Genomic DNA, 25626 nt, shown 5'->3' on the forward strand with positions numbered 1-25626 from the left:
CCAAACTTTCAAGGGTTTGCATACTTGGATCATGGTTTAAATATGTTTAAAGAGAACAACACGGGGGAAAGAAAAAAAATCCTGTGCGCCACACATCACTGCAAACCTTGTGTATGTGAAAGTGTAACCACCTTAGGCTGGGCTCCTACTAGTCCACACCTCCAATGCGTTTCGCTCCCCAGTATTGACATTTGGAGCCAGGAAGAACTTCTTAGCCTGCACTCCCGAGGGTTGGTTAGAGGAGGGCCTGTCAGATCCTGAGCGGCACCCACAATTCTGGTATTGGTTTACAAAAGATGTGTGGAAGCTATACATTCCTTCATTTGCAGATAAGGGAATTCCCTGCTCTAAAAGCCTCTCACCAATGCTGAACACGCCATCAGGTCATTGTGCCATAGTGTTGACACCTTTTGTGAGCTGGGCAGGTTTAAAATATTGATTCAAATATTGCCCTTATCAATCTTATTTCAACATCTGATCGGATTGGTCAATCTATAAAAACTCTACAATTCAATATAAACTGTGTGGTTTTGTTTTGAGTGGAGAGGAAAAGGGTCAAAAAGATTATCATATTTTAATTGCTGTACTGTATATGTCGCCATGGGAAAGATTCCCCTAATCTGTTCCTTTTGCCAGGTATCACCAGGAAAGCAAAGTGAAATCAAATCAAAATGGGTACTAGACAGCAATTAGGAACAAAACACACTCTTTTTTTTTTTTTCCCAAATATAGTTTTTATTAAGGTTTCTGGCTGAGACAGTATAATCCAAAAAATCCAATTAACAAAACATGTCATATTCAAACATATTCGTACATCTATCTGTTCATTACACAGCTAGTTTCAAATTTACTCTTCTCACCCAGTCCTCTCAGTTTCTGTATAGCCCAAATCAAACCAAAAAAAAAAAAAAAACAAAGATTAATTAAGGGGGAAGGGGAAAAGGGGTAATGAAAGAGAGAAAAAAAATGGGGTAGGGAAAAGTTAGGTAAATATCTCCTCCCTTACCCTTTGGGTTATCTTTTTTTTTTTTTTTTTTTTTCCTTTTGACTCAAGGGTCTGTCATATCTTCTTCCAACTCATCTATCCCATGGTTCGATACCATAAACAAGTTCCAGGCGCCCCATGTATCTGTATATTTTCCAGATCTTCCATTTTATTTATTTCCTCTACTTTACGTATCCAACATTCTATTGTTGGAGGCCCTTGTTTCTTCCAATTGAGAGGGATACAAGATCTAGCTGCATTTGCCATATGGCATAATAAGGATCTTCTATATCTCTTCCCTGGAATCCCACTCAATTGTAAAAGGAAAAAGGCCGGGTCTTCTGGTATCTCCACCTCTGAAAACTTTTGCATTATCTCTCTGACTCCTTTCCAGTAATTTGATAATTTAGGGCAAGACCAAAAAATATGTATTAATGTGCCCTCTTCCACCGAGCATCGCCAACATCTATCAGAATTATTTGTCGCTATTTTATGTAATTTATATGGTGTATAATACCACCTTGTCAAAATTTTAAAGTTTAATTCTTGAAATTTAGTGCATGTAGACGATTTAAAAACAAGACTAATTATTTGTTGTCTCTGCTCCGTGGAAAAGGCACAAGATAACTCCCTTTCCCATTTATCAAAATAAGGCAATTGATATTCTACCCTAGGTAAATTTATCAAATTATACATTTTAGCTAATGCCTGAGCTATATTTCCTGAGTCTGAACAATATTCTTCAAATGTCGTTAATTGACATCTATACTTCTGTGGGTTAGGGATTGATCTTAAGAAGTGATAAAGTTGGAGTGCATTCCAGAAAGGGAGTCTAAACGTACCTCCTACATCCATTAATGTCTCCAGAGCGGGCCACATATTCTCTCTCAAATAATGAGAAGCTTGGTAACATCCTGATTTACCGAGGCTTCTAAAAGGTTGCGCTTCTAGGCCCATGTTAAATCGTGGGTTCCCTATTGTAGGATACAATGGTGAATCATAAGTAGTAATTTCATTCTGAAAGTAGATTTGTGAACATATTTTTAGAGTCGTCCCAGTCAATTGGTGTGTTTTTAATTCTGCCGGTAAATTAACACCATAATCCCCTTTCCAAGGGAATCAATGTATTTGTCTGTTCCATTTTCACCCATAACTTTGTTTCACCATGTCGGCACCAATCAATTTGCCTCCTAACGTGTGAAGCATAGTAATATTTACGGATATCTGGGATTGCTGCTCCTCGATATATTTTTGGTAGAGTAAGTAACTGTCCTGATATCCGAGGCTTCTTATTCGCCCAGATAAATTTTATAAATATTGAGTGAACTTGTTTAAAATAGCAAATTGGGATCTTAATGGGTAGTGTCTGAAAAAGATATAAAAATCTAGGTAGTATAGACATCTTAATAAGATTACACCTACCTAGCCAAGAATGTAGGCCTGTATTCCATTTTTCCAATTTAAGGCGAGTTGAAATCAGAAGGGGCCTAAAAGTTAGTTCATATATTAAAGCAGAGTTGACCGGTATATACGTCCCCAGACATTTTACCGCTTTATCAGTCCATTTAAATTTAAAGTTCTGCTTTAGCATCTGTAAAGAGCTACTAGATAATCTTATACCCATAGCCTCTGACTTATTAAAGTTTATCTTTAAGTTGGATATGGCACCATATTGTTCAAATTCTCTAATAAGATTTGGTAACGATATTGACGGGTTTATTATTGTAAATAATAAATCATCTGCATACACGGAAATTTTATGCTGTTCTTTCCCCATCAAAATGCCTTGGATGTCTGGATTTTGTCTTATTCTGCATAAAAATGGTTCCAAGGAGAGTACAAAAAGAATAGGGGATAAAGGACATCCCTGTCTCGTCCCATTTTTGATACTGAAGGGGTCTGATAAAATCCCATTCACTTTTACCTGTGCTGATGGATCAGAATATATAGATGAAATCCTTTGTATCATGGTACTACCCAAGCCAATATATTTAAGGGTTGATAACATAAATTCCCAATTAAAACGGTCAAATGCTTTCTCTGCGTCGGTGCCTAAAAAAACACATGGAGTTTGGGATCTGTCTGCTTCGAATAATAAATTCAATACTTTTGTAGTATTATCTCTCGCCTCTCTATTATTTATGAAACCCACTTGGTCTAAATGGATCAAAAATTGTAAGTGTTGGGTTAATCGGGATGCTATTATTTTAGTAAATAGTTTTAAATAAGTGTTAAGAAGTGATATAGGTCTGTAGCTTCCGCATAACGTTAAATCTTTATCCTCTTTAGGTAACACCGTGTGCTCTCAACGTATCTTTGCAGAAAACTGGTCTTCGCTCAACATCGTTAAATAATTTTAACAAATATGGTCCTAAGATCGGGAAAAAAACCTTGTAATACTGAAGGGTAAAGCTATCCGCCCCCGGCGCCCTTTCAGTCTTCATCATATTCAAAGCTTGTTGTATTTCTATCGATTCTATTGGTGAATCCAGTTCCCCGCAAATTTCCTCTGATAATTTAGGCATTTGAACTGAGGCTATATATTCCTCCATCTGTGTTATAGATGGTGATTGATCTGTTAAATTATATAAGGAGGAGTAATAGTCTCCAAAAGTCTGTGTAATCTGTCTAGGCAATGTTTTGCTACCCTTAGATGTTAAAATTTGAGGTATATATGTAGCCAATTTCATGTCCTTTACTGCTTTGGCTAGCAGTTTCCCACACTTATTTCCTGATTCGTACCCTATTTTACGGCTCCTCTGCAAGGCTGCAAGGATGCTTTATAGCCTAACAGGTCTGTGATTTGTTTTCGCACCTTATTCATTTCTGTCTCCGTGTTGGTCATAGGATTCCTTTTGTGATTATTCTCAAACTCATGTAAGGATGCTAATAATGTTACCATTTGTTTCTCCCTCTCCCTTTTTATCCTCGACCCGTGCTTAATCAACACTCCCCTTATTACAGTTTTATGAGCCTCCCACAGAATACCCGGATCTCCTCCCGATGTCTCATTTGTTTGAAAATAAAATTTGAATTCCTCTGTTACATCCCTGAGGATTTCCGGTGTCTGTAAGAGGCTCTCATTCAATCTCCAGAACCGACTCCCCAAGGCCAAAGTTTCAGAGAGTGAATACTGTAAAATAATTGGTGCATGGTCTGACCATGTTATATTTCCAATCTCTGTTTTTTATTGCATGCAACTGTCTATGGGGGATAAGGAAATAATCTATTCTTGTGTATATTCCGTGTACAGATGAATAAAAAGTATAATCTTTTTCACCGGGATGCGTTAGACGCCCAAAACACATTCTAATACCTCTTTAGCTTATCCTGAATTTAAACATTTTGGCTAGGGTATTGAACCCATATTGACAAAAGTATGTTCAGTAACTGTGATCCATTACATCATCATTTGGTGTAAGCCTACAATCACATCAGTTTAGAGCTATTTTACCTGGCGTAAGATAGTGTGTGAATCATAGCAGAGAGGTCTATGCAGAAAGTGTGTGAATCATAGCAGCACCAGTAATAGATATCTATGCAGAAAGTGTGTGAATCATAGCAGCCCCAGTAATAGATATCTATGCAGAAAGTGTGTGAATTATAGCATCCCCAGTAAGAGAGGTCTATGCAGAAAGTGTGTGAATCATAGCAGCCCCAGTAAGAGAGATCTATGCAGAAAGTGTGTGAATCATAGCAGCCCCAGTAAGAGATATCTGCAGAAAGTGTGTGAATCATAGCAGCCCCAGTAAGAGATATCTGCAGAAAGTGTGTGAATCATAGCAGCCCCAGTAAGAGAGATCTATCTATGCAGAAAGTGTGTGAATCATAGCAGCCCCAGTAAGAGAGGTCTACGCAGAAAGTGTGTGAATCATAGCAGCCCCAGTAATAGATATCTATGCAGAAAGTGTGTGAATCATAGCAGCCCCAGTAATAGATATCAATGCCGAAAGTGTGTGAATCATAGCAGCCCCAGTAAGAGAGGTCTATGCAGAAAGTGTGTGAATCATAGCAGCCCCAGTAATAGATATCTATGCAGAAAGTGTGTGAATCATAGCAGCCCCAGTAATAGATATCAATGCCGAAAGTGTGTGAATCATAGCAGCCCCAGTAAGAGAGGTCTATGCAGAAAGTGTGTGAATCATAGCAGCCCCAGTAAGAGAGATCTATGCAGAAAGTGTGTGAATCATAGCAGCCCCAGTAATGGATATCTATGCAGAAAGTGTGTGAATCATAGCAGCCCCAGTAAGAGATATCTGCAGAAAGTGTGTGAATCATAGCAGCCCCAGTAAGAGATATCTGCAGAAAGTGTGTGAATCATAGCAGCCCCAGTAAGAGAGATCTATCTATGCAGAAAGTGTGTGAATCATAGCAGCCCCAGTAAGAGAGGTCTATGCAGAAAGTGTGTGAATCATAGCAGCCCCAGTAATAGATATCTATGCAGAAAGTGTGTGAATCATAGCAGCCCCAGTAATAGATATCAATGCCGAAAGTGTGTGAATCATAGCAGCCCCAGTAAGAGAGGTCTATGCAGAAAGTGTGTGAATCATAGCAGCCCCAGTAATAGATATCTATGCAGAAAGTGTGTGAATCATAGCAGCCCCAGTAATAGATATCAATGCCGAAAGTGTGTGAATCATAGCAGCCCCAGTAAGAGAGGTCTATGCAGAAAGTGTGTGAATCATAGCAGCCCCAGTAATAGATATCTATGCAGAAAGTGTGTGAATCATAGCAGCCCCAGTAATAGATATCAATGCCGAAAGTGTGTGAATCATAGCAGCCCCAGTAAGAGAGGTCTATGCAGAAAGTGTGTGAATCATAGCAGCCCCAGTAAGAGATATCTGCAGAAAGTGTGTGAATCATAGCAGCCCCAGTAAGAGAGGTCTATGCAGAAAGTGTGTGAATCATAGCAGCCCCAGTAAGAGAGATCTATGCAGAAAGTGTGTGAATCCTATCAGCCCCAGTAAGAGATATCTATGCAGAACGTGTGCGAATCATAGCAGCCCCAGTAAGAGATATCTATGCAGAAAGTGTGTGAATCATAGCAGCCCCAGTAAGAGATATCTGCAGAAAGTGTGAATCATAGCAGCCCCAGTAAGAGATATCTGCAGAAAGTGTGTGAATCATAGCAGCCCCAGTAAGCGAGGTCTATGCAGAAAGTGTGTGAATCATAGCAGCCCCAGTTAGAGCTGCACGATTCTGGCCAAAATGAGAATCACGAATTTTTAGCTTGGAATAAAGATCACGATTCTCTGTGTAACAAAAAAATTGGGATAACTTTACTGTTACGTTTTTTTTTTTTTTATTCATTAAAGTCTATTAATTGCGTTTGAAAGACTGCTGCGCAAATACAGTGTGACATAAAATATTACAACAATCGCCATTTTATTCTGTAGGGTCTCTGCTAAAAAAATATATAAAATGTTTGGGGGTTCTAAGTACTTTTCTAGCAAAAAAAAATGATTTTAACTTGCAAGCAACAATTGTCAGAAAAAGGTCTAGTCTTTAAGAGGTTAAACTTCCTTCCTCCCTGGCAGAGGGAAGGAAAAGATACAATGTAATCATTTTTGTTTATAGTTACTGGGAGACTGCTGATAGGCGTTTGCTGGGAGGCTTTTTTTTTTTTTTTTTCCACAGCTGTTCTCTCTGCTATGCAGCTATGCAAAGAATCGAGCATATGTCAGGTTTAGATCGTCAGGGGGGGTGAATCGAGATCGCGATTTTCATACGATTAATCGTGCAGCTCTAGCCCCAGTAAGAGATATCTATGCAGAAAGTGTGTGAATCATAGCAGCCCCAGTAAAAGAGATCTATGCAGAAAGTGTGTGAATCCTAGCAGCCCCAGTATGTGAGATCTATGCAGAAAGTGTGTGAATCATAGCAGCCCCAGTAAGAGAGATCTATGCAGAAAGTGTGTGAATCCTATCAGCCCCAGTAAGAGATATCTATGCAGAAAGTGTGTGAATCATAGCAGCCCCAGTAAGAGATATCTGCAGAAAGTGTGAATCATAGCAGCCCCAGTAAGATAAATCTATGCAGAAAGTGTGTGAATCATAGCAGCCCCAGTAAGAGAGGTCTATGCAGAAAGTGTGTGAATCATAGCAGCCCAGTAAGAGATATCCGCAGAAAGTGTGTGAATCATAGCAGCTCCAGTAAGAGATATCTGCAGAAAGTGTGTGAATCATAGCAGCCCCAGTAAGAGATATCTGCAGAAAGTGTGTGAATCATAGCAGCCCCAGTAAGAGATATCTATGCAGAACGTGTGTGAATCATAGCAGCCCCAGTAAGAGATATCTATGCAGAACGTGTGTGAATCATAGCAGCCCCAGTAAGAGATATCTATGCAGAAAGTGTGTGAATCATAGCAGCTCCAGTAAGAGAGATCTATGCAGAAAGTGTGTGAATCATAGCAGCCCCAGTAAGAGAGGTCTATGCAGAAAGTGTGTGAATCATAGCAGCACCAGTAAGAGATATCTGCAGAACGTGTGTGAATCATAGCAGCCCCAGTAAGAGAGATCTATCTATGCAGAAAGTGTGTGAATCATAGCAGCCCCAGTAAGAAAGGTCTATGCAGAAAGCTAACATGTCTGCTTGTACTGTATAGATAGTATTCAGAGTTTATCTTACTTCTTTACCCTTTTGTGTAACACTTTCAGAAGGTAAGGCAAATACTATTGAGCTAACATTTTTTGTCCTATTCCTTTGTAGCACACACACAATCAGGAGAAATATACTGTATGCATACCTGTTTCCAGGTGCCTTTGGCCTGGTCTGATGACCTCACAGGTCCTCTTTGCTTCAGCAGTGGGTGGAGCCTAAATGTTGCACAGCCTGGGGACAGGTAAAGCTGTATCTCCACTCTCTGCAGCATTCTCCCTGTGAGTCCAGGACGGGCAGAGTTTTAATGCCCTGGGCTCATAGGAAGTGGATGGAGTGATGCAGCCCAGAAAAGCTGCGTTGTATCGCTAGATTGGTAAGTCTATGGGGGCAGGGGGGGGCAGTGCTTGGGGTTTGTAAAGCAGCTGAAGCCCTGTGTAAACTATATCCAAAGCGACTTGCAATTTACACAGAACAGCTTTATCCCAGCACAGTGAAGTGATGGTAAAGCGAGTATGTGGTGCTGAGTCAACAGATTGCTTTGCCCAGCATGGCAAAGCATAGATGCACTCCAATTACTACTTTCAGATGAGTGCCACAAAGCTATTTTCCAGTTGTAATTCTCATGCATGATATCCCCAACTCCATTACCATAGACTGTCATTATTGTGCAGAATGTGAAGGCTAAATCTTTAGAATTGTGTAAATTTGGTTTTGAAGATCTGTCTTTTTTCTTCTAGGAAATTAGAAAGCATATGAAATATTCATTTAAAGCACTACAAGTCACTCCCTCACATCACACTAATGGAGTCTCAGAACACAACAAAGCTCATCTCTCGCAAGAGAAGAAAAGATGTTGGAGGATCCAATGGGACAACAGATGAAGAGTCTGTTCTTAGAAAAGTTCCTCGATTTATGACGGTTAGTATTTGGGTGTTGTATACTATGGCCTGAAAAGCTCCTTAGTGTTCATCATAGCAAACTTTTATTCAATCAGTTTATAATAGTTTTTAACCACTTTTTGACTTTCTGTATTTAACATACATCATCAGAATCAGAACTCATGATCACTGTTGCAGCCTGCCAAGGTGAAATGGCTGTATAGCAAATGAAACAGTTATTTATAGCAAGTAAAATTAGATTCATTCGCGCTGCTAGCAAAATAACTTTTGCCCAATTCAACGATTGTTATCTTACACTAGAAAATAAATCCTTATCATTGCATGTTTCTTTAAGGCCCCTTTCACACTTGTGCGACTTGGGACTGCATAGTCGATTGACAAGTCGTACCCCCTGATCTCCAATGATTACCGTTCATATCTGCGGGACTTAAAAGTAGTCCCTTCACTACTTTGGTCCGACTTTGATGTGTTTTGAGGTCCATAGACCTCAAGATTAGACATTGTTTCGAGTCCAGTCAAAATTGTGGCAAAAAAATCTCAGCAAAATCACACGACTTTTAGGTTGTACAATTATGAAAGGGGCCTGAAAGCAAACCCTTTTGAAATTGTAAGGTAAATTAATGTATGCATGAACACACACTTGTAAATCTGTGTCCCTTTAGAAATGTGTTTCATACAGATTTAGACAACTTTTACGCAGGATTCACAAATATTTCAAATTTTATTCTGTGTGATACCAGGGTGAAAGTTGCACATCTCAGAGGTCATAAGCTTTCCACACCAACATTTGGAACTCCTTTTTAGAATGGCTTATTGGGCACTTTTACCCCCTTCCTGCCCAAGCCAATTTTCAGCTTTCAGCGCTTTCGCACTTTGAATGACAATTGTGCAGTCATGCAACGCTGTACCCAAATGAAATTTTTATATATATATATTTTTTTTACACCAATAGAGCGTTCTTTTGATGGTATTTAATCACTGCTGAATTTTTTTGCTAAAAAAAAAGACAAATTTTGAAAGTTGTCACCGATGTGCAGTAATAAGGGTGCACTGATGGGCACTGTTAGGCTGCACTGATGAGCAGGCACTAATATGCTGCACTGACGGACAGCACTTATGGGCAATGATAGGTGACACTTATGAACAGGCACTGTAAGGCAGCACTGACTGGCCTCACTGATGGGCACATATTGGCCTCACTGATGGTCACAGACTGGCATCAATGCGAGGCACTTTTGTGGTTGCACTGATAATCAGGGCACTGATTATCTGTATAGGTCTCTCCTGTGAGAAAATGCTGCTGATTGGCTCTCCTCTCCTCACACTCTTTCATTATGAGAGAGGAAAAGCTGATAACATAAGCATTTTTTTGTTTACATTTGATCAGCTGTAATTGGATACATGGGTAAAGAGCCGCATCAAGAGCTCGGCTCTTTACCGGGGCCGCACCGTGTCACAGTTACAGGGGTTGTAACCCTTCCTTTATCTAATCCACAATGAAAAAAGCAAATTTGCCTATAGTGTCTTCTCTTACTAAATGCAGCTGTCAATCAAGCAAGGAAACAAGTAAAAAGTGGCCAAAAAAAACAGCAGAGGAAAGCAAGGGTTCAATGTGAGTAAATCTTCCCTATTCCACTTCTGATTCTGACAAAGAATGAAAATATTCCTCCAGAGTATTTCCTGTAAGGGAACACAACAGTCCTATATTCAGACTGCCTTAACACCTTTATCACCTCCCACTAACGCTGATCAAAACACAAGGCAAATGTCATATTGATAATTTGAACTATGGAGGTAAGACTCGGTTTACTTTGGTGCAATGCAGGAAACCCTGCAAATCCACTCCAGGTTTCCGCATTGCACCCGACTCGCAGGCAGTTCACATTACCCTATGCGAAACGCTGGGAGTGTCAATACAAGGTTAATGACACTCCCAGATTGGTTCGCATATCTCATTGCGAACTGTCAATTCAGACAGGAATCGGATTGCATGGTTGTAAACATCCATGTGATCTGATTCTGGTGCGGACCAAAAAAGGGTCCATCACGAGTTTGGTCCGAATGCGATGCAAATTCCGCCATACCATCTGGCTAAATTGGCATCGCACAGACATCGCATGTGATTTGCAAAGCAATTTTTAGCTAGTAATTTCAGGCCTTTTTTCATTAAATTTGTGTTCTGCTTTAATTATTATTATTATTATATAGGATTTATATAGCACTGACAGTTTACGCAGCGCTTTACAACTTGAGGGTAGACCACACAAATGCAATACGCTTTAATACAGTAGGAATCAGAGGGCCCTGCTCATTAGAGCTTACAGTCTAAGAATAAATAAATAAGAGGGAGGGTCAAGAGATACAAGAGGTAATAACTGTGGGGGGTGGGCTGATGGAGAAAATGTACTGTTGTTAAGTGGTTGCCAGATAGGCTTCTCTGAAGAGATGTATTTTCAGGGATTGTCTGAAAGTGGACAAAGTAGGAGATAGTCGGACAGATTGGGGTAGAGCATTCCAAGGGATGGTAGAGGCTCAGGAGAAGTCCTGGAGGCGGGCATGGGAAGAGGTGACAAGGGCGCTGGAGAGCAGGAGGTCCTGGGAGGAACAAAGAGAACAATTTAGTTGGTATTTTGAGACCAGGTTAGTGATGTAGCTGGGCACCAAGTTATGGATGGCTTTGTAGGTTATAGTTACAACTTGAATTTAATTCGTAGGTTGAGTGGCAGCCAATGGATGGATTGGCAAAGAGGGGTAGCAATAAAGCACTATCTGTCCTTAAACCAGTCACCAAATTTGGCTTTGCAGTTTCAGTCCCACATTGATACAAATGACAGAATAAGTATGATTTGTTGCTTGGAACAACATATATCTTTGGCGCTGAAAGTCTTTTAAACAGACACTCTCCTATCCCAGGATTTAGCACCATGCCTGCCCAAACGGTCCCCGGCACCAGCATCTTAACTGTGTGCACCCAACTGTCACAGCTTGCAGCTACAAAGTCGGCTGCCCACTGCACATGCGCAAATTGCACTGTTTTCTTGTGACGTGTCCCAGAAGACTGTGGGGAGAAAGGGGAAAAGGAGAGCTTGCTCAACCTCATCCCCCCACCCCCACCAAAAAAATTTGCCCAATGTCAGAGGAGCGGAGGAGGAGGCCTTAAACGTGAAAAGAGAGCAAAACGTTCAGATTTTATTACAGGTATCATCAAAGTAATTAATTTTTTCATTCTTGCTGTAATGTTCCCCTGTAAATACTTTTTCTACTGTCTGTCTACATTTTTATTCCATTGTTAAGCCTCCATGATCAGCAGTTGCTGAGATGAAATCTCAGACGTATGTTAACAAACCAAAAAAAGAAACCGAGGACAGGGATTACTTTATTAAAAAGACAAAAAGATTCCGGGCATGTAAGTAGTGTCACAGAGAATATGTAGTTTGCTAGCTCCTACCTTTGCTACTAAAGCTTGCCATAGATCATGGACCAAATCTCGGCTGGTTTGAAAGAGACCAGCCGAGATTTGATCCATCTATGGGCGGGCTAGTTGTACTGAAGTCAATCAAGCCAAATTTTTTTTCATGGGATTAGTGCCAGCAGCTATAGCTGCTAGCAGTGGCAATTGTTTCCCCACCGGCAGAACACAATAGCACTGCGGAAAGGATTCCACCATCACCAGTCTGTGTTGATGGGGAATTGAGAAATTTTCTTGCCTTTGACCCATGATGTAACGAAAGAAAATTGCATAATCTATGGGCTGCTTTAGTGAGTCACTGCCCTAGAATAAACAGGCTGGATGTCAGTGACTCTATAAGTATTTAAAAGAAATCTGCAATATGAATATGGTCCACTAGGTGGAAGTGAATAGCCACTTTTTCTTTTTTCTTTTTTTTTTTTTTTTTTTTTTTTATTATTAATCTCCCTTTAATCTCTGTGAGTCAGTTGAGGCTGTAGTATTAGTTGTCGGGAAAATGACTTCTGTAGGTAGGAGGAAGCTTTGAAAAAAGTCCCAATTGAGACTAGTAATCTTTAGAAAATAATGGTGCTTTCTCTTTTAAAGTGGAAAGCATGACTTGTACTGGTAGCGAGAAAGTGAAAAGATATAACAGGAATTAAGGCATATGTATTCCATTGCATCAAATTCATTGTTTCTAGCTAGCAAGGTATAAAGGGAAGTGGATAGCTCAGTGATCGGATGGGGGATTTTAAAAGGGAAATTATTAAATAAAAAAATAAAAAAAAGTTGATTGACAAAAACATTAGTGTACAGTAAACCCCCCTCCATTGCGGGGGTTTCGTTCCGGACCCAGCCACGAAAAGTGAAAATCCGCGAAATAGAAAAACCCTATTAAAATGCATTGTAGGCATGATTTTTTTTACTGTCACTGTACGTGTAGAAGCATTTTAAGGTCTTTAAACACACTTTTAAAACAATAGAAACTCATTGAAACACATAAAAGATACTGAGAGACATAGCAAGAGCTATGGAAAACACAAAAATATTTAATTTTTAATGATTTATATAGTAAAATAACATTACAAAAAAAAACTCAATATACCGGGACCGTAAAAACTGAACCGCGATGGAGCGGGGGTTTACTGTATTATGACCTCTAGATACAGAAGTGCATTCAGCATGTAGATGAAATTTCCTGTGGTTGGCACATACTCTTTCAGCGGTTAGGGAGGATGCACCCAGAAGGGCAGTGCAGAAAACCAGGGAAAGAAATGTCAAAATGTGGCAGACACAACCTTGTACATTGATTTTAATGCAGCACACAGCTGTTCTATCACCAATCATTGTTTCTGGTCATTCCTTTCCTTCACTCAACATTTTGGCTTATTCAGCAAGTATACTCTGTTTTGGTGTACTGTGTGCATGAGATAAAAAATTTGGTTAAAAATTGTAATTTGAAGTTAAAGGTAAACATATATAGGCAGTAGTTGTTACCATATTATCTTTAACTATAAGGTAATCTAGTAACAGGCCTTTCTTTGAATGGGCAAGGGGGATCATGACGTTCATCTGCAACTCCTCTCTCCTTGTCCATTCACAGAATTCCCTGTATTCTGTGAAAAGATTACAGGATATTTTATGAATTGGCGAGGAGAATGAGCAACCCTCTATCATCACTGTACTAGAGCCAGATGTTTGGTGCTTACAGTAGTCTATATGATGAATGACACAAAGCGTGTCAATTAAGGCAGCAGCATCCACATACATGGGACACCCATGATTCAGAATACTATATTTTTACATAGCAAATATACAAAAATTGTTTTTTGGAGGTCACCTTTTAATTCAGTTCTGTATCCATCTAAAGCCGGCCATGCATGGATCGAAATTCACCTGGTTCTGCAGGGACCAGTCTTTTCTGTATGGGCACCCTGGTTGTATGCAAGTTTGATGTATTGATCAACTTGTCTATAGCAGCCGCTTGCTATAATCCGAAGCGAATCCAGCAGGCTAGTTGAACCCAAATTGAACGATTGATCAACTTGGTACATTTAGCCTGCCCAGTAATGGTTTGACTCTTGGCCGGTTCCTGTTGAGCGATTTATTTTATTTTTTTTTTCCCCAAAGCTCCTAAACTCAACTCTATAAAAGCCTACTTGTCCATGCACACATAGGCTTTTACCAACGTTTAGGAGCTGCCATGTTTAGCTGAGGTTAAACCTCCCGCTCCTGAATGCGGAAGAATCACATTTGGGATAGGAACGTTTTAGTCGCAGGAAAATCCTAAATCACCACAAAAACACGTTTTGCGCTTTTAGGCTAGTGTACATGTAGCCTAAATCTTGCACAACTGCTTTTAATATGGTCTCTTTGGAAGATTTTTTTGAGGGACTCAAGGACCTGCTTCTGAAGGTGCATTGTTCAGATAAGGTTGGTTATTTTACATTTCTCCTTTTATTCATTATTTATCACAGACAATTTGTGCGTCAGCGAAACCCAGCTTTTTTTTTCTACTGCAAAATTTTCTGCTGCAGAATTTTGCCAATTTTCTACTGCCAGTCATAGGAACTGAAGCACCTGATGTGCCTAAGCACATGTAAACATGCCCAAGCGATAGGCGAGTTTAGCTCTTGAGCGTTATTTTTTTTTTTTCTCAGTTCATCGGCCAGAATACATTGATTTTCTCTTCCGTTCATTGACAGACAGGGCTCCATATTCTTCAACCATAGGGTTATGCTGCCCTCTACAGGAGTAGGACTAGGCAGACAGCACAAAAGACTGGCTAGGCCCCGTGGGCCATCCTCAGCTGGCATAACCCCCCCTCTCTGCTTAGAGATACTCAGTTTTTGTTTTGGCTAGTTCAGGAGTAGGACCTAGTCTCCCTCTCGGGCCTTAGGTCCTGGCTTTTTTTTGTCTATTTTTGTTGCCGTTTCTTTTTGGATCTCGTTTTTTTCCTGTGGGGATTTTCTAGCAACGGCCAGGGGGAGCGACGGGCTGGACTATTGCAGTTCCAATGGCCCCCTCAACCCGGCCAGCGAGCGCGTGCAGACCGTAGTTCTGCTCTCGGTCGTCCGCGACATAGCCCCACTGGACGGGGGCTGGCCCACAAGTTAAACGTCTCGTATGGTCGCATAAAAGCAGGTCTCCGCCTGAGTCGCAGCGTTCCTTCTGGCCGACAGCTCCCCCACTTCAGTAGCGAGGAGCTTTCTGTCTTAGGAGTGTTACCCACACGCTTCTCTGGATTGGTAAGTAAGAGCCCCCTCCTCTCCTTTCCTGGTTTCAGTGTGAGGCGCAGGTACTCCCTGGGGTGGTTGGTCCCTCCAGAGTTCTCTTCCCTGGTGCCCAGGCTGTGGGTGCCCCTGGCTTTGGTGCCTGCGAGCGTGCGATCTCAGTGGGCCTTCTATGGGGTGGGTGGCATTTTTGGGCCCCCTTGGGACAGCTGGGGGTGGGGCAGGTGGCTCGGTATCCACAGGTCCATGTACCACACAGTCGGGCAGGCCAAAAATGTAGGCCATGGCTTTGCAGCCTACTGGCTGGAACTCTGGGGAAGCCCTAGTTGTGGCAGCTCATGTCTCCATTGTATCCCGGATATCCTTCTCCCCTCCTCTCCCTGGCTGGTAGTGTGTCCCCCGCGGATCGCGGCCGCTTTGCGGCCTACCGGACCACGGCTTTGCGGCCTACTAGGCTGCCCTCCTTGTAGGGCGGCTTATTGGGGGAGAACAGGTTCCCAGGCAGGTTTAGCTGCCAGGGTGCTGTGGGGTATCCGCCTTCAGCAGTGGCTCTGTGGGGGGGAAACCCCTTGCGGGGTTCTCTCATTGGCCCCTCCCTTTTGCAGGCCTTAGTTGATTGGCTTAGCGATTGCGCCCCCCCCCCCCCGCCCTCTCCTGTCTCATCAGATCCTGCATCTGGTTCGGGTGCTGGCAATGGGACTAACTGTGGGGGCTAAGTCCATGTTTCCCTGAACCATCGGACAGTGAGGATGATTCCTCCATGGCTGCTGCGCCACACAAAAGAGGCACTGGTAGATGCATTGATTGCGTCAGTGCAGGAGTCGTTTATGCTCGAGGATGCAGCCATATCTGTTCCGTTTTTCACCCATAAACCGTCCTGTGCAGTTATGGTTTTCTCTTATCCAGCTTATTTTGACAATTGTGTCTAAGTGCTGGGTGCGTCTAATACAACCCTTGATGGTCCCAAGACGCTTTGCTGTCCGGGATCTCTTGAGGAGTCAATTCTGAAGCAGTTGACGCTCCCGCCAGCGGTGGGTGCCCCTATTTTCCAGATTGACTAAGGCAACCTGTTTCCAGTGGTAGAATCCCCGGCTTTTAAGCCTCTAGCTGACAGGCGGGCAGAATCTCTCTAAGGCCCTTTACATTTTTACTATGGCTGATGCCTTATTGGGGCATGTTTTGTCTTTAGTTCGGGTGTCTCAGACACGGACGGAGTGGGCGATGCTTTTGCATCTGACCATGGGGGCAACCGATTTCCCCCCGCCTATGGCGAACTAGCAGACCGGTTGGTCCAGGGTCTGCAGTTTGTCTGTGATTCATCTTTGGATCTGATTCCTGTGAGTCTCTAAGCTATCCGTCTCGGCAGTGGTGCTTAGGCGTATTTTGCGGCTGAAGTGTTGATCTGCGGATCACTCCTCCAAGAAGGATCTGACTGTATTGCCTTTTCAGGGCGGGCGCCTGTTCGGGGCTACCCTGGATGATTTCAGCTCACAAGAAGGTTTTTTCGTCCCTCAGGGACTTCAGAAAAAGGTTCCAAGCCCTTCAAGGCCTCTTCAGGAGGTTTCTAGTGGCCTTGCTCTGGCAATCAGAGAGCAGGCTTCTCCAGACCTGCTTACAAGACCTGTTCGGCATGACGGTTTGCCCCCATCCATGTGTGGGCTGTGGGGATGCCTTCATGAGGTGATTGTATCCGGTTCCAAGATGGAATTCTGTTTCTTGTCCTCCAGAAGGGTTCTTTCCTTCCAATATGCACCTGCCACCGGCTTGGCTGCAAGCTCCATTGTGGGTGGGCAGGGCAGGACTTGTTGTTCCAGAGGGTGATCGTCCTGGTTCCAGTGTCATAATGTATTTGGGGGTTTTTATTCATACCCTTTCATGGTTCCCAGGAAGATGGGCAAGTTCGTCCTATTCTGGACCTCGAGGCCCTGAACCGTTTTGTGTTGGTGCAATAATTCATGATGTCCTTTTGGATAGTGGTGGCATCCCTGCATTAAGGGGGTTCCCTGGCTTCTTTAGACGTCAAGAATGTCTACCTGCACATTCTTATTTGCACCCGGCATCAGCGTTTCCTCTGCTTCGCTCTGAGAAGGAGCACTATCAGTTTGTGGAGTTACCCTTTGGTCTAGCCTCCGCTCCTTGGTTCCTCAGAAAAGGAAAGCGCTGGTCTTCACATTGCTGCGTCAGCGGAGGATTGCTGTCCTGGGAGACCTGGACGACCTCCTCTTGCAAGCAGAGTGTGCGTCAGCTCTGATGACCAATGTGGAAATTACTTTCTATAGACTTTGCGGTAGATAAGGTGGCTTCTGTACATACCTTCAAAGGGTTCATTATTTTACGCCGCCTGTAAGTTCTCCTCTGTCACCATGGGATTTGAACCTTGTTCTGTCAGTTCAAAATCTCCTTTTGAAAACATACGGGAGATCCCTTTCCTTACGCTGTCACAAAAGGTGGCTTTTTTGGTGGCGATCACCTTTGCTTGCAGGGTGTCAGAGAGAGTTGGCGGCTTTGTCTTGTCGTTCTCTCTATCTGGTAGTTCACTGGGATAAGAAGGTGGTCCTGTGACCATGGCCGTCGTTTCTCCCAAGGGTTATCTCTGGTTTCCGTTTGAATGAGGACATTTTGCTGCTGTCCTTGTGTCCCAGGCCGGCTCATTCCAGGGTATTTGCCTTTTTATACACTGGATGTTTGAGCTATTTGGCAGCCACTGAGTCCCTTCGGGGGTCAGACTTACTTTTTGTGATTACAGATGGGCCGCTTCCTCAGTTAATTTTTCCAGATGGATCAGACAGACGGTGACCCAGGCTTATTCGCTTACGGGTCGGGTTCTCCCCTTTCCCTGTGATGGCACATTCTACTCGGGCAATTAGTGCTTCTTGGGCCTTCTGTCATCAGGCGTCAGTGGCACAGGAGTGCATGGCGGCCACTTGGTCGTTGGAGCGTACTTTTTCGAAATTTTTAGGGCTTAGTCAAGCTTTTGTGTTTGTATTCCTAGTCCTACTCCTGTAGAGGGCAGCACAACCCTATGGTGAATAATATGGAGCTGTGTCTGTCAATGAACTCAGAAAAAAGGATTTTATGGTGAGTACAAAAATCCTATTATTCCGGCCAACGAAACGCCCAAGCGCTTGACTTGCCCAAGTGACTTAGGCCAGTTTTGAATCTGCTTTTCTCCTGTCTGGGTTTCTAAAAGTTCCAATGTGCATGAGGCCTTATTATACTTAGCATGCTGTTTTTTGGAGGTTAAGTAACTGACAGTTGTCTCTAGGTCTTATGTATAATATTCACATAATTATTTGTGGATCTTACTAATAGCTCTTTTAGATTGCTGGATTAAGTCTGCTTAGTCATGAAGAAAAAAAGTGATTGTTAACTAAATATTTTACCTTTTTGTATTTCATCATATGCTTTCCTGTGTTACATTGGGTCAGTTCTTTTCCACAGAAACGTAAAACCTTTTGTTAAAACCTCAGCATGAATTCTCAGTTTTAATAAATGCAGTGGGTGGCTGCCAACAAAGTAATGTTTGAATGTAAACAAATAATCCGCATTTCTATTTGTTTCTCTGCGTGAGTTTACAATAGATTATTCATGTTCCCACACAGAAGCAGATAGTCTACATTTTTGTGTTAAGAAATCTCCTTTACTCCTCTGAAGCAGCTATTATTTAAAAAAATATTTGCCATATAACCCCTTTTATCACAAAAAGAGTATAAGGCAGAATTTTTTTTTTTTTTAGGCACCTAACATGTACTGAGTGGTTAAAAATCTACACATTTCGATTTAATAATTGAACCACTAGAACCATTTTGGTGGTGCCTATTTCAGCTTTAAAATAAACTAGCATTATTCTCGCAAGTATTTCCTTTTTACTCGTTTAAGTTAGAGAACCTAAGGGGTAATTTCACTTTCTTACAAAAAATATAGCATATACACGTCATGTTCTAGTTTATTAGTTTATAAAAATTACCTTAACTTTTCAATTTGTAGGCAATGTCATTTTCTGTAAAATATGGTAGCCCGGATATGTTACAGAACGCCCCCAGAAATGCTGTTTCTCGCTTGTATGAGTAGCTTACTATATGTAGGTATAGGAAAACGTATGGACTTTATAAGCACTAGAGTACACCATTGTTAATATAAAAATATACTTTTTTTTTAAACCATAAATCAGAAGATAATTTTACACACATTAAAATCAGAAATTGCACTTGCTAATCAACTTGCAGCTATTATCAATTATTACACCGTAAATTCCCTTGTTTTAAACCATCATGTGTATGCAAAATATAGTGGCCGGCCATATCCAGATGGGTTTGGTGTGCATTGATGAAGCTTGTGTGTGCTTGGACACGCCATGGAGTCTTTAACCATTTGCCACCCACTCACAGTAAAGTTTGCAGTGTACTTCCTGATTTAGCTGCTGATCCGTGCTGTGATTGGACACAATATGAGTTTGTCAGCAGGTTGCAGTCAGTGATTATGGCTATTGAGCTGCTGTTCTGCTGTAGCCAATCACAGCACAGAGTTCTGTGTTTACAATCACAATCTGGCTGTTTTTTCTCCCTTAAATCAACTCTAAATACAGGGAGAAAAAGCAGCCAGATCTGTGAGAAAAAGCAGAACACATTATACTTGTTAGGCACACAGTTAACCCCTTAATGTTAACCCCTATCTGGCCAGTGTCATTAGTACAATGTACAGTGTATTATCACTAATCACTGTATTAGTGTCACTAGCAATGTCCTTGTCAGTTAGTGCCCCTCCAAGCCAGTGTATGTTAGCGCCAGGTTGCCCGCCTCCCTATCAGTCACACTTTTTTTTTTTTGGGACCACAAAACAATACATAGTCAAGTCACTTTCCGAAGAGTAATATCTTGCTCCTTGAAGAGCTCCCCTAAGTTGGTAGTTAAAGCGTTCACACCTTACCTTTGCACCCATCTGCGTTACCCACATCTCTATCGTAGGGGGAGTCTAGGAGATCCAATGCTGTAATAGAAGTTTCCGGGCCTGGAAGAATGCCCTGGACACTGCTGTGCTGACAAAAGTGTCCTGTATACAATCTTCTAATATGCCTAGAACACATGGTCTCGGGTCCAAAGGTACTAATACTGGATATGCACGGTTAACAGTCTGGACAACAGCAATCCAATATCTGTGCAATTTAGGGCATCTCCACAGAAGGTGCATAAGGTCGCCGTTATCCCTGTTACACCTAGTACTTAGTGAGGCGGGCTGTAAACCCATAGTATACAATTTGAGGGTAGTACGGTGTACTCGAAGGAGTATGTGTAGCTGTGCAACATTTAGGGAGCAGATACGCACAGATTCCAATGCCTCCACCCACTGCTACATAGTTACATAGTTAGTGAGGTTGAAAAAAGACATCAGTCCATCCAGTTCAACCTATGATGTGTGTGTGTGTTTTCTTTTAACCGTACATTGTATACCCCTGTATGTTGTGGTCTTTAAGGTGCCCATCTAATAGTTTTTTGAAACTATCAATGCTCCCTGCTGATACGACTGCTTGTGGAAGAGAATTCCACATCCTTACCGCCCTTACAGTGAAGAACCCCTTACGCATTTTAAGGTTAAACCGCCTTTCCTCTAGTTTTAGTGAGTGGACACGTGTCTTATTGTATTTCCTTACTCTGAATAGTTTGTTCCTTATGCTAGGGTCGCCAGTACAGTATTTGTACATTGATATCATATCCCCCCTCAAACGTCTCTTCTCTAGAGAGAATAGGTTCAGTGCTTGTAGTCTTTCCTCATAGCTGATGTCCTCCATTCCCCTAATTATTTTTGTTGCCCATCTCTGGACTCTTTCCAATTCCAGCACATCCTTCCTGAGGACCGGTGCCCAGAACTGCACAGCATACTCCAGATGTGGCCGGACCAGAGTCTTGTAGAGCGGGAGAATAATCTCTTTATTTCTGGAGTGAATCCCCTTTTTTATACATCCCAGTATTCTGTTGGCTTTGCTTGCAGCTGCTTGGCATTGCATGCCACTGCCAAGCCTGTTGTCTACCAGTACCCCCAAGTCTTTTTCCATCCTAGACTCCCCCAGAGGTTCCCCCCCTAGTGAGTAGCTTGCTTTCTGGTTTCTGGCCCCCAAGTACATTACTTTACATTTATCAACATTAAACCTCATCTGCCATGTAGTTGCCCACCCCGTTATTTTGTTCAGGTCCGCTTGTAAGGTTTCCACATCCTGCATAGAAGATATTGGCATGCTTAGTTTAGTATCATCCGCAAATAATGAGATTGTACTAGATATCCCCTCCTCTAGATCATTTATGAATAAATTAAACAGGATTGGTCCCAGGACCGAACCCTGGGGGACCCCACTTTCCACACCCGCCCAATCCGAGTATTCCCCATTAATCATCACCCTCTGGACTCTCCCCTGGAGCCAGTTCTCTATCCAGGTACTCACCTTATGGTCCATACCTACCTTCCTTAGTTTGTACAGTAATCGTTTGTGGGGAACGGTGTCAAAGGCCTTTGCAAAGTCCAGATACACCACATCCACAGGCTTACCTTTATCTAGGTGGCAGCTCACTTCATCGTAGAAGGTTAATAGATTGGTTTGGCAAGAACGATTTTTCATAAATCCATGCTGATTACTACTAATTATATTGTTTTCATTACTAAAGTCTTGTATGTGGTCCCTTAACATCCCCTCCAAAATCTTGCAGACTACAGATGTTAGGCTGACAGGTCTATAGTTAACCGGGATACACCTCGGCCCCTTTTTAAATATTGGTACTACGTTGGCCTTTTTCCAATCTGCTGGCACCATACCCGTCTGTAAACTATCCTTAAAGATCAAGAATAATGGTCTGGCAATCACCTGGCTGAGCTCTTTAAGAACCCTCGGGTGCAAGCCATCCGGTCCTGGTGATTTATTTATGTTAAGTTTCTCAAGTTTAGTTCTAAGTCTATCTTCTGTTAGCCATGGGGGTACTTCCTGAGGTGTGTTGTTTAGTTTGGCCTTACAAGCTGGGTTCGTGTAGCCCCCCGATTCTTTTGTGAAGACTGAAGAGAAGAAATTATTTAACACTTCCGCCTTTTTCCTGTCCTCAGTGGCCATATTTCCTTTGTCATCTTTTATGGGGCCAATGTGTTCTGACCTCGCTTTCTTACTGTTTATATACTTAAAGAACTTCTTGGGGTTCTTTTTACTCTCTTCCGCTATATGTCTCTCGTGTTCTATTTTAGCCGCCCTGATTTCATCTTTACATTTCTTATTACACTCTTTGTAATGCTTAAATGCTGCCAATGACCCCTCAGCCTTGTATTTTTTGAAAGCCTTTCCTTTAGCACTAATATGCATTTTTATGTTGGAGTTTAGCCACCCAGGGTTTAATTTTGCTCTTTTAAATTTATTTCCCTTTGGAATGCACTGGTCAATCCCCTTGTTAAGTATGCTCTTGAAGCACTCCCATTTTTCCTCCGTGTTCTTTGTTCCCCAGGGTTCTGTCCCATTTGATATTTTCTAGCAGCGAGCGCAGTTTTGGGAAATTGGCTCTTTTGAAATTCAGCGTCCTTATATTACCCCTCTGTTTCCTATTACTGTAATTAATACTGAAACTTATTGACCTATGGTCACTGTTTCCTAAGTTCTCCCGTATTTTTATATCCGTGAGCAGGTCTGTATTGTTGGTAATCAGTAGGTCAAGTACCGCATTGTTTCTTGTCGGTGCATTCACCATCTGACCCATGAAATTGTCCTGCAAAACATTTAGGAACTGCCTAGCCTTGGCTGAATGCGCGGTTCCATCTGCCCAGTCTATATCTGGATAATTAAAGTCCCCCATTATAATGACATTTCCCATCCTAGCTGCCAATCCTATCTGTAAAATGAGGTCCGCCTCCCCCTCCTCCCTCAGGTTGGGGGGCCTATAGCATACACCCAATATTACCTTCCCCACTGTGCCTTCCCTTTGAAGCTCTACCCATAGGGATTCTGCCTCATCCTTAGCTCCATTATTAATATCATCCCTCATATTTACCTGTATACTGTTCTTAATATACAGACATACCCCTCCCCCTTTTTTACCTTCTCTATCTCTGCGATAAAGGGAATACCCCTGAATGGTCACCATCCAGTCATGAGAGCTGTCAAACCAAGTCTCAGTTATCCCCACAAAATCTAAATCCTCCTCAAACATCAGCAGCTCCAGCTCTCCCATCTTGTTGGCCAGGCTTCTGGCATTGGTATACAAACCTCTTAATTTTTAGCGGCTACATATATCCTCATTTGATGTTTTTAGGCTGCTCTCATGATTTTTCCCCATACCCATCCTGGGTATAGGAGCTCCGTACATCCTACCGCTAGTGCTCCCATTTCTGCCCTCTGCAACTTGCTTTCCCCTGGCTAATTCTACATCTGTACCCTCCCCCCCCCCCCCATCACCTAGTTTAAAATCCCCTCTAGCTTTTTGGCCATCCTCGCACCCAGTACGGCCGCACCCTCCCCATTTAGGTGCAATCCGTCCCTACAAAAGAGCCGGTGGCCGACTGAGAAGTCAGCCCAGTTCTCCAGGAACCCGAAACCCTCCTTACTACACCAGCTCCTCAGCCACTCGTTAACTTCCCTAGTCTCCCGCTGCCTCTCTGGTGTGGCTCGAGGTACAGGTAGTATTTCGGAAAATACTACCTTGGAGGTCCTATTCCTCAACTTAGCGCCTAAGTCCCTGAAATCGTTTAGGACTCTCAATCTTCCTCTGCCTATGTCTGCTCTTCAGAGATATTTCCTATTTAATTTTCCATTGTTCCATGGCTAAATTGGGGGATTTTTCTAAGTAGTCCCCCAGCAGCATCACATAATCTAGAAATAAATCTCTTAGTAGATGTAAAATGTCGCCCCATATGGAATATAGGGGTTGGGGATTGTTCAGGTGAGGCCAACGAGGGTTGGGCTTTAATGGCATGTTGTAGTTGGACATAGTAGAAAAACATATTTTGTGAGAAGCCGTATCTGACTTTCAGTTGATTAAATGTAAGCAATCTATCATTTTCAAAACTATGGCGGAGGTGCATAATGCCCCTTGCACGCCATATGCTGTCATATTGCAACTTAACTAGTTCTGGGTAGGCATATTTATTCCATATTGGACTATATTCTGTAAAGCCCATCACCTGCTGTAGCTGTTTCACCTTGGACCAGATCTTATGCATCAATCTATATGTGTAGAATACCTTATTAGATTTCAAGAAAAGGTGAGCCTCCAATCCTTCCGGTGGATTACGAGCCCCCTTCGGTTAGAGAACCACCTTAAACGTTGAGTCCCCCCCCCCCCCCTTTTGGCTCCTGATCATTCAAGGCCTCCACCATATGCTGTAGGTGGGCTGCTAAGTAATATATCCAGGGATTTGGGAAAGCCAAACCCCCCATTATCCTTCAATCTTTGTAACTGCTCCAGCTGGATTCTAGCAGGTCCTGTTTTCCAGAGCAAAGAGCAAATTGACCGATCTGAATACTTTCAAAGAGATAATTAATGGGGTGTTGTGCAGAAGATAGGGTAGCTGGGGCATTAGGATCATTTTTACCAGATTCGCTCTGCCGGCCACGAAAGCCACAATTTAGACCATATCCCAATCTTGTCCTGGAGCCTTGTTAGGAGTGGAAGGGCATTTAGGCAGCAATAATCAGTTGATTTTCAAAGATATCTTGACTCTCAGGCATCTAACAGACAGTTAAGGGTCTAGAGCCTGAACTAATTACAGTAAGGCTGACTTTGTCCAATTTATAGTAAGACCAGAATACCTGCCAAATTCAGTAATCCTACGCATAGCTGCTTTCCGTGAAGTACCGGTGTCGCCCACCAGTAGTAGCATTTCATCTGCGTATAGTAATATTTTTTTCATGGAGGGGTCCATATCTGAAGCCCTCCACAGAATTCATAGCTCTAATCTGTGCTGCCAAAGGCTCTATCGCAAGGGCGATCAATAGAGGAGAAAGAGGGCATCCCTGCCTTGTCCCTCTTCCAAGTTCAAACTGCTGAGAAGTCCTACCCCCCTCCCGAATGACCGCCTGTGGATATAGTAATCGTACCCATGCAATAAAGGTTTTACCAAACCAAACTTTTCCAAGACTGCCCATAGATAGCACCACTCTACGCTATCAAAGGCCTTGTTAGTGTCTAGGGATAAAAGTGCCCTCAAACCCATATTGTCCGCCACAGGTTTGCATATTCATATATAATCTTCTGAGATTGACGGCGGTGGATTTTTTTTTTCTTTTTTAAACTTTTTTTATTAGCGGAGAAAAAAGCATAAAGTACATACAACACGGCACTCAACAGGAATGCCAACATATCAAATAAAGTACAAACAGAAACGGTACATCAACTCATGCAAGCATACGTTAAAGATAATTTCCATGATAAACATTGTGTCTTGATTATGTTATCGTAGAGGTCAATCAGTATACTGCAATCCAACACGGCATAAGGCAAA

At 42.3% G+C, this 25626-nt stretch overlaps 1 protein-coding gene across 3 annotated transcripts in view; it reads left to right on the forward strand.

Annotated features, from left to right (window-relative positions):
- The window catches only part of PCYT1A (phosphate cytidylyltransferase 1A, choline), a 101506-nt gene that overhangs the window by 40119 nt on the left and 35761 nt on the right, over positions 1–25626 (forward strand). For all 3 annotated transcript variants that reach the window (XM_082252424.1, XM_082252422.1, XM_082252423.1), the window contains one exon: positions 8323–8503. In XM_082252424.1, the coding sequence (XP_082108550.1) occupies positions 8387–8503 (117 nt within the window). In that variant the 5' untranslated portion in view covers positions 8323–8386. The remainder of the gene's footprint in view (positions 1–8322; positions 8504–25626) is intronic.

The sequence above is a fragment of the Pelophylax lessonae genome (assembly GCF_965119305.1).
Source record: "Pelophylax lessonae genome assembly, chromosome: 3".
NCBI classification, from domain to species: Eukaryota; Metazoa; Chordata; class Amphibia; order Anura; family Ranidae; genus Pelophylax; species Pelophylax lessonae.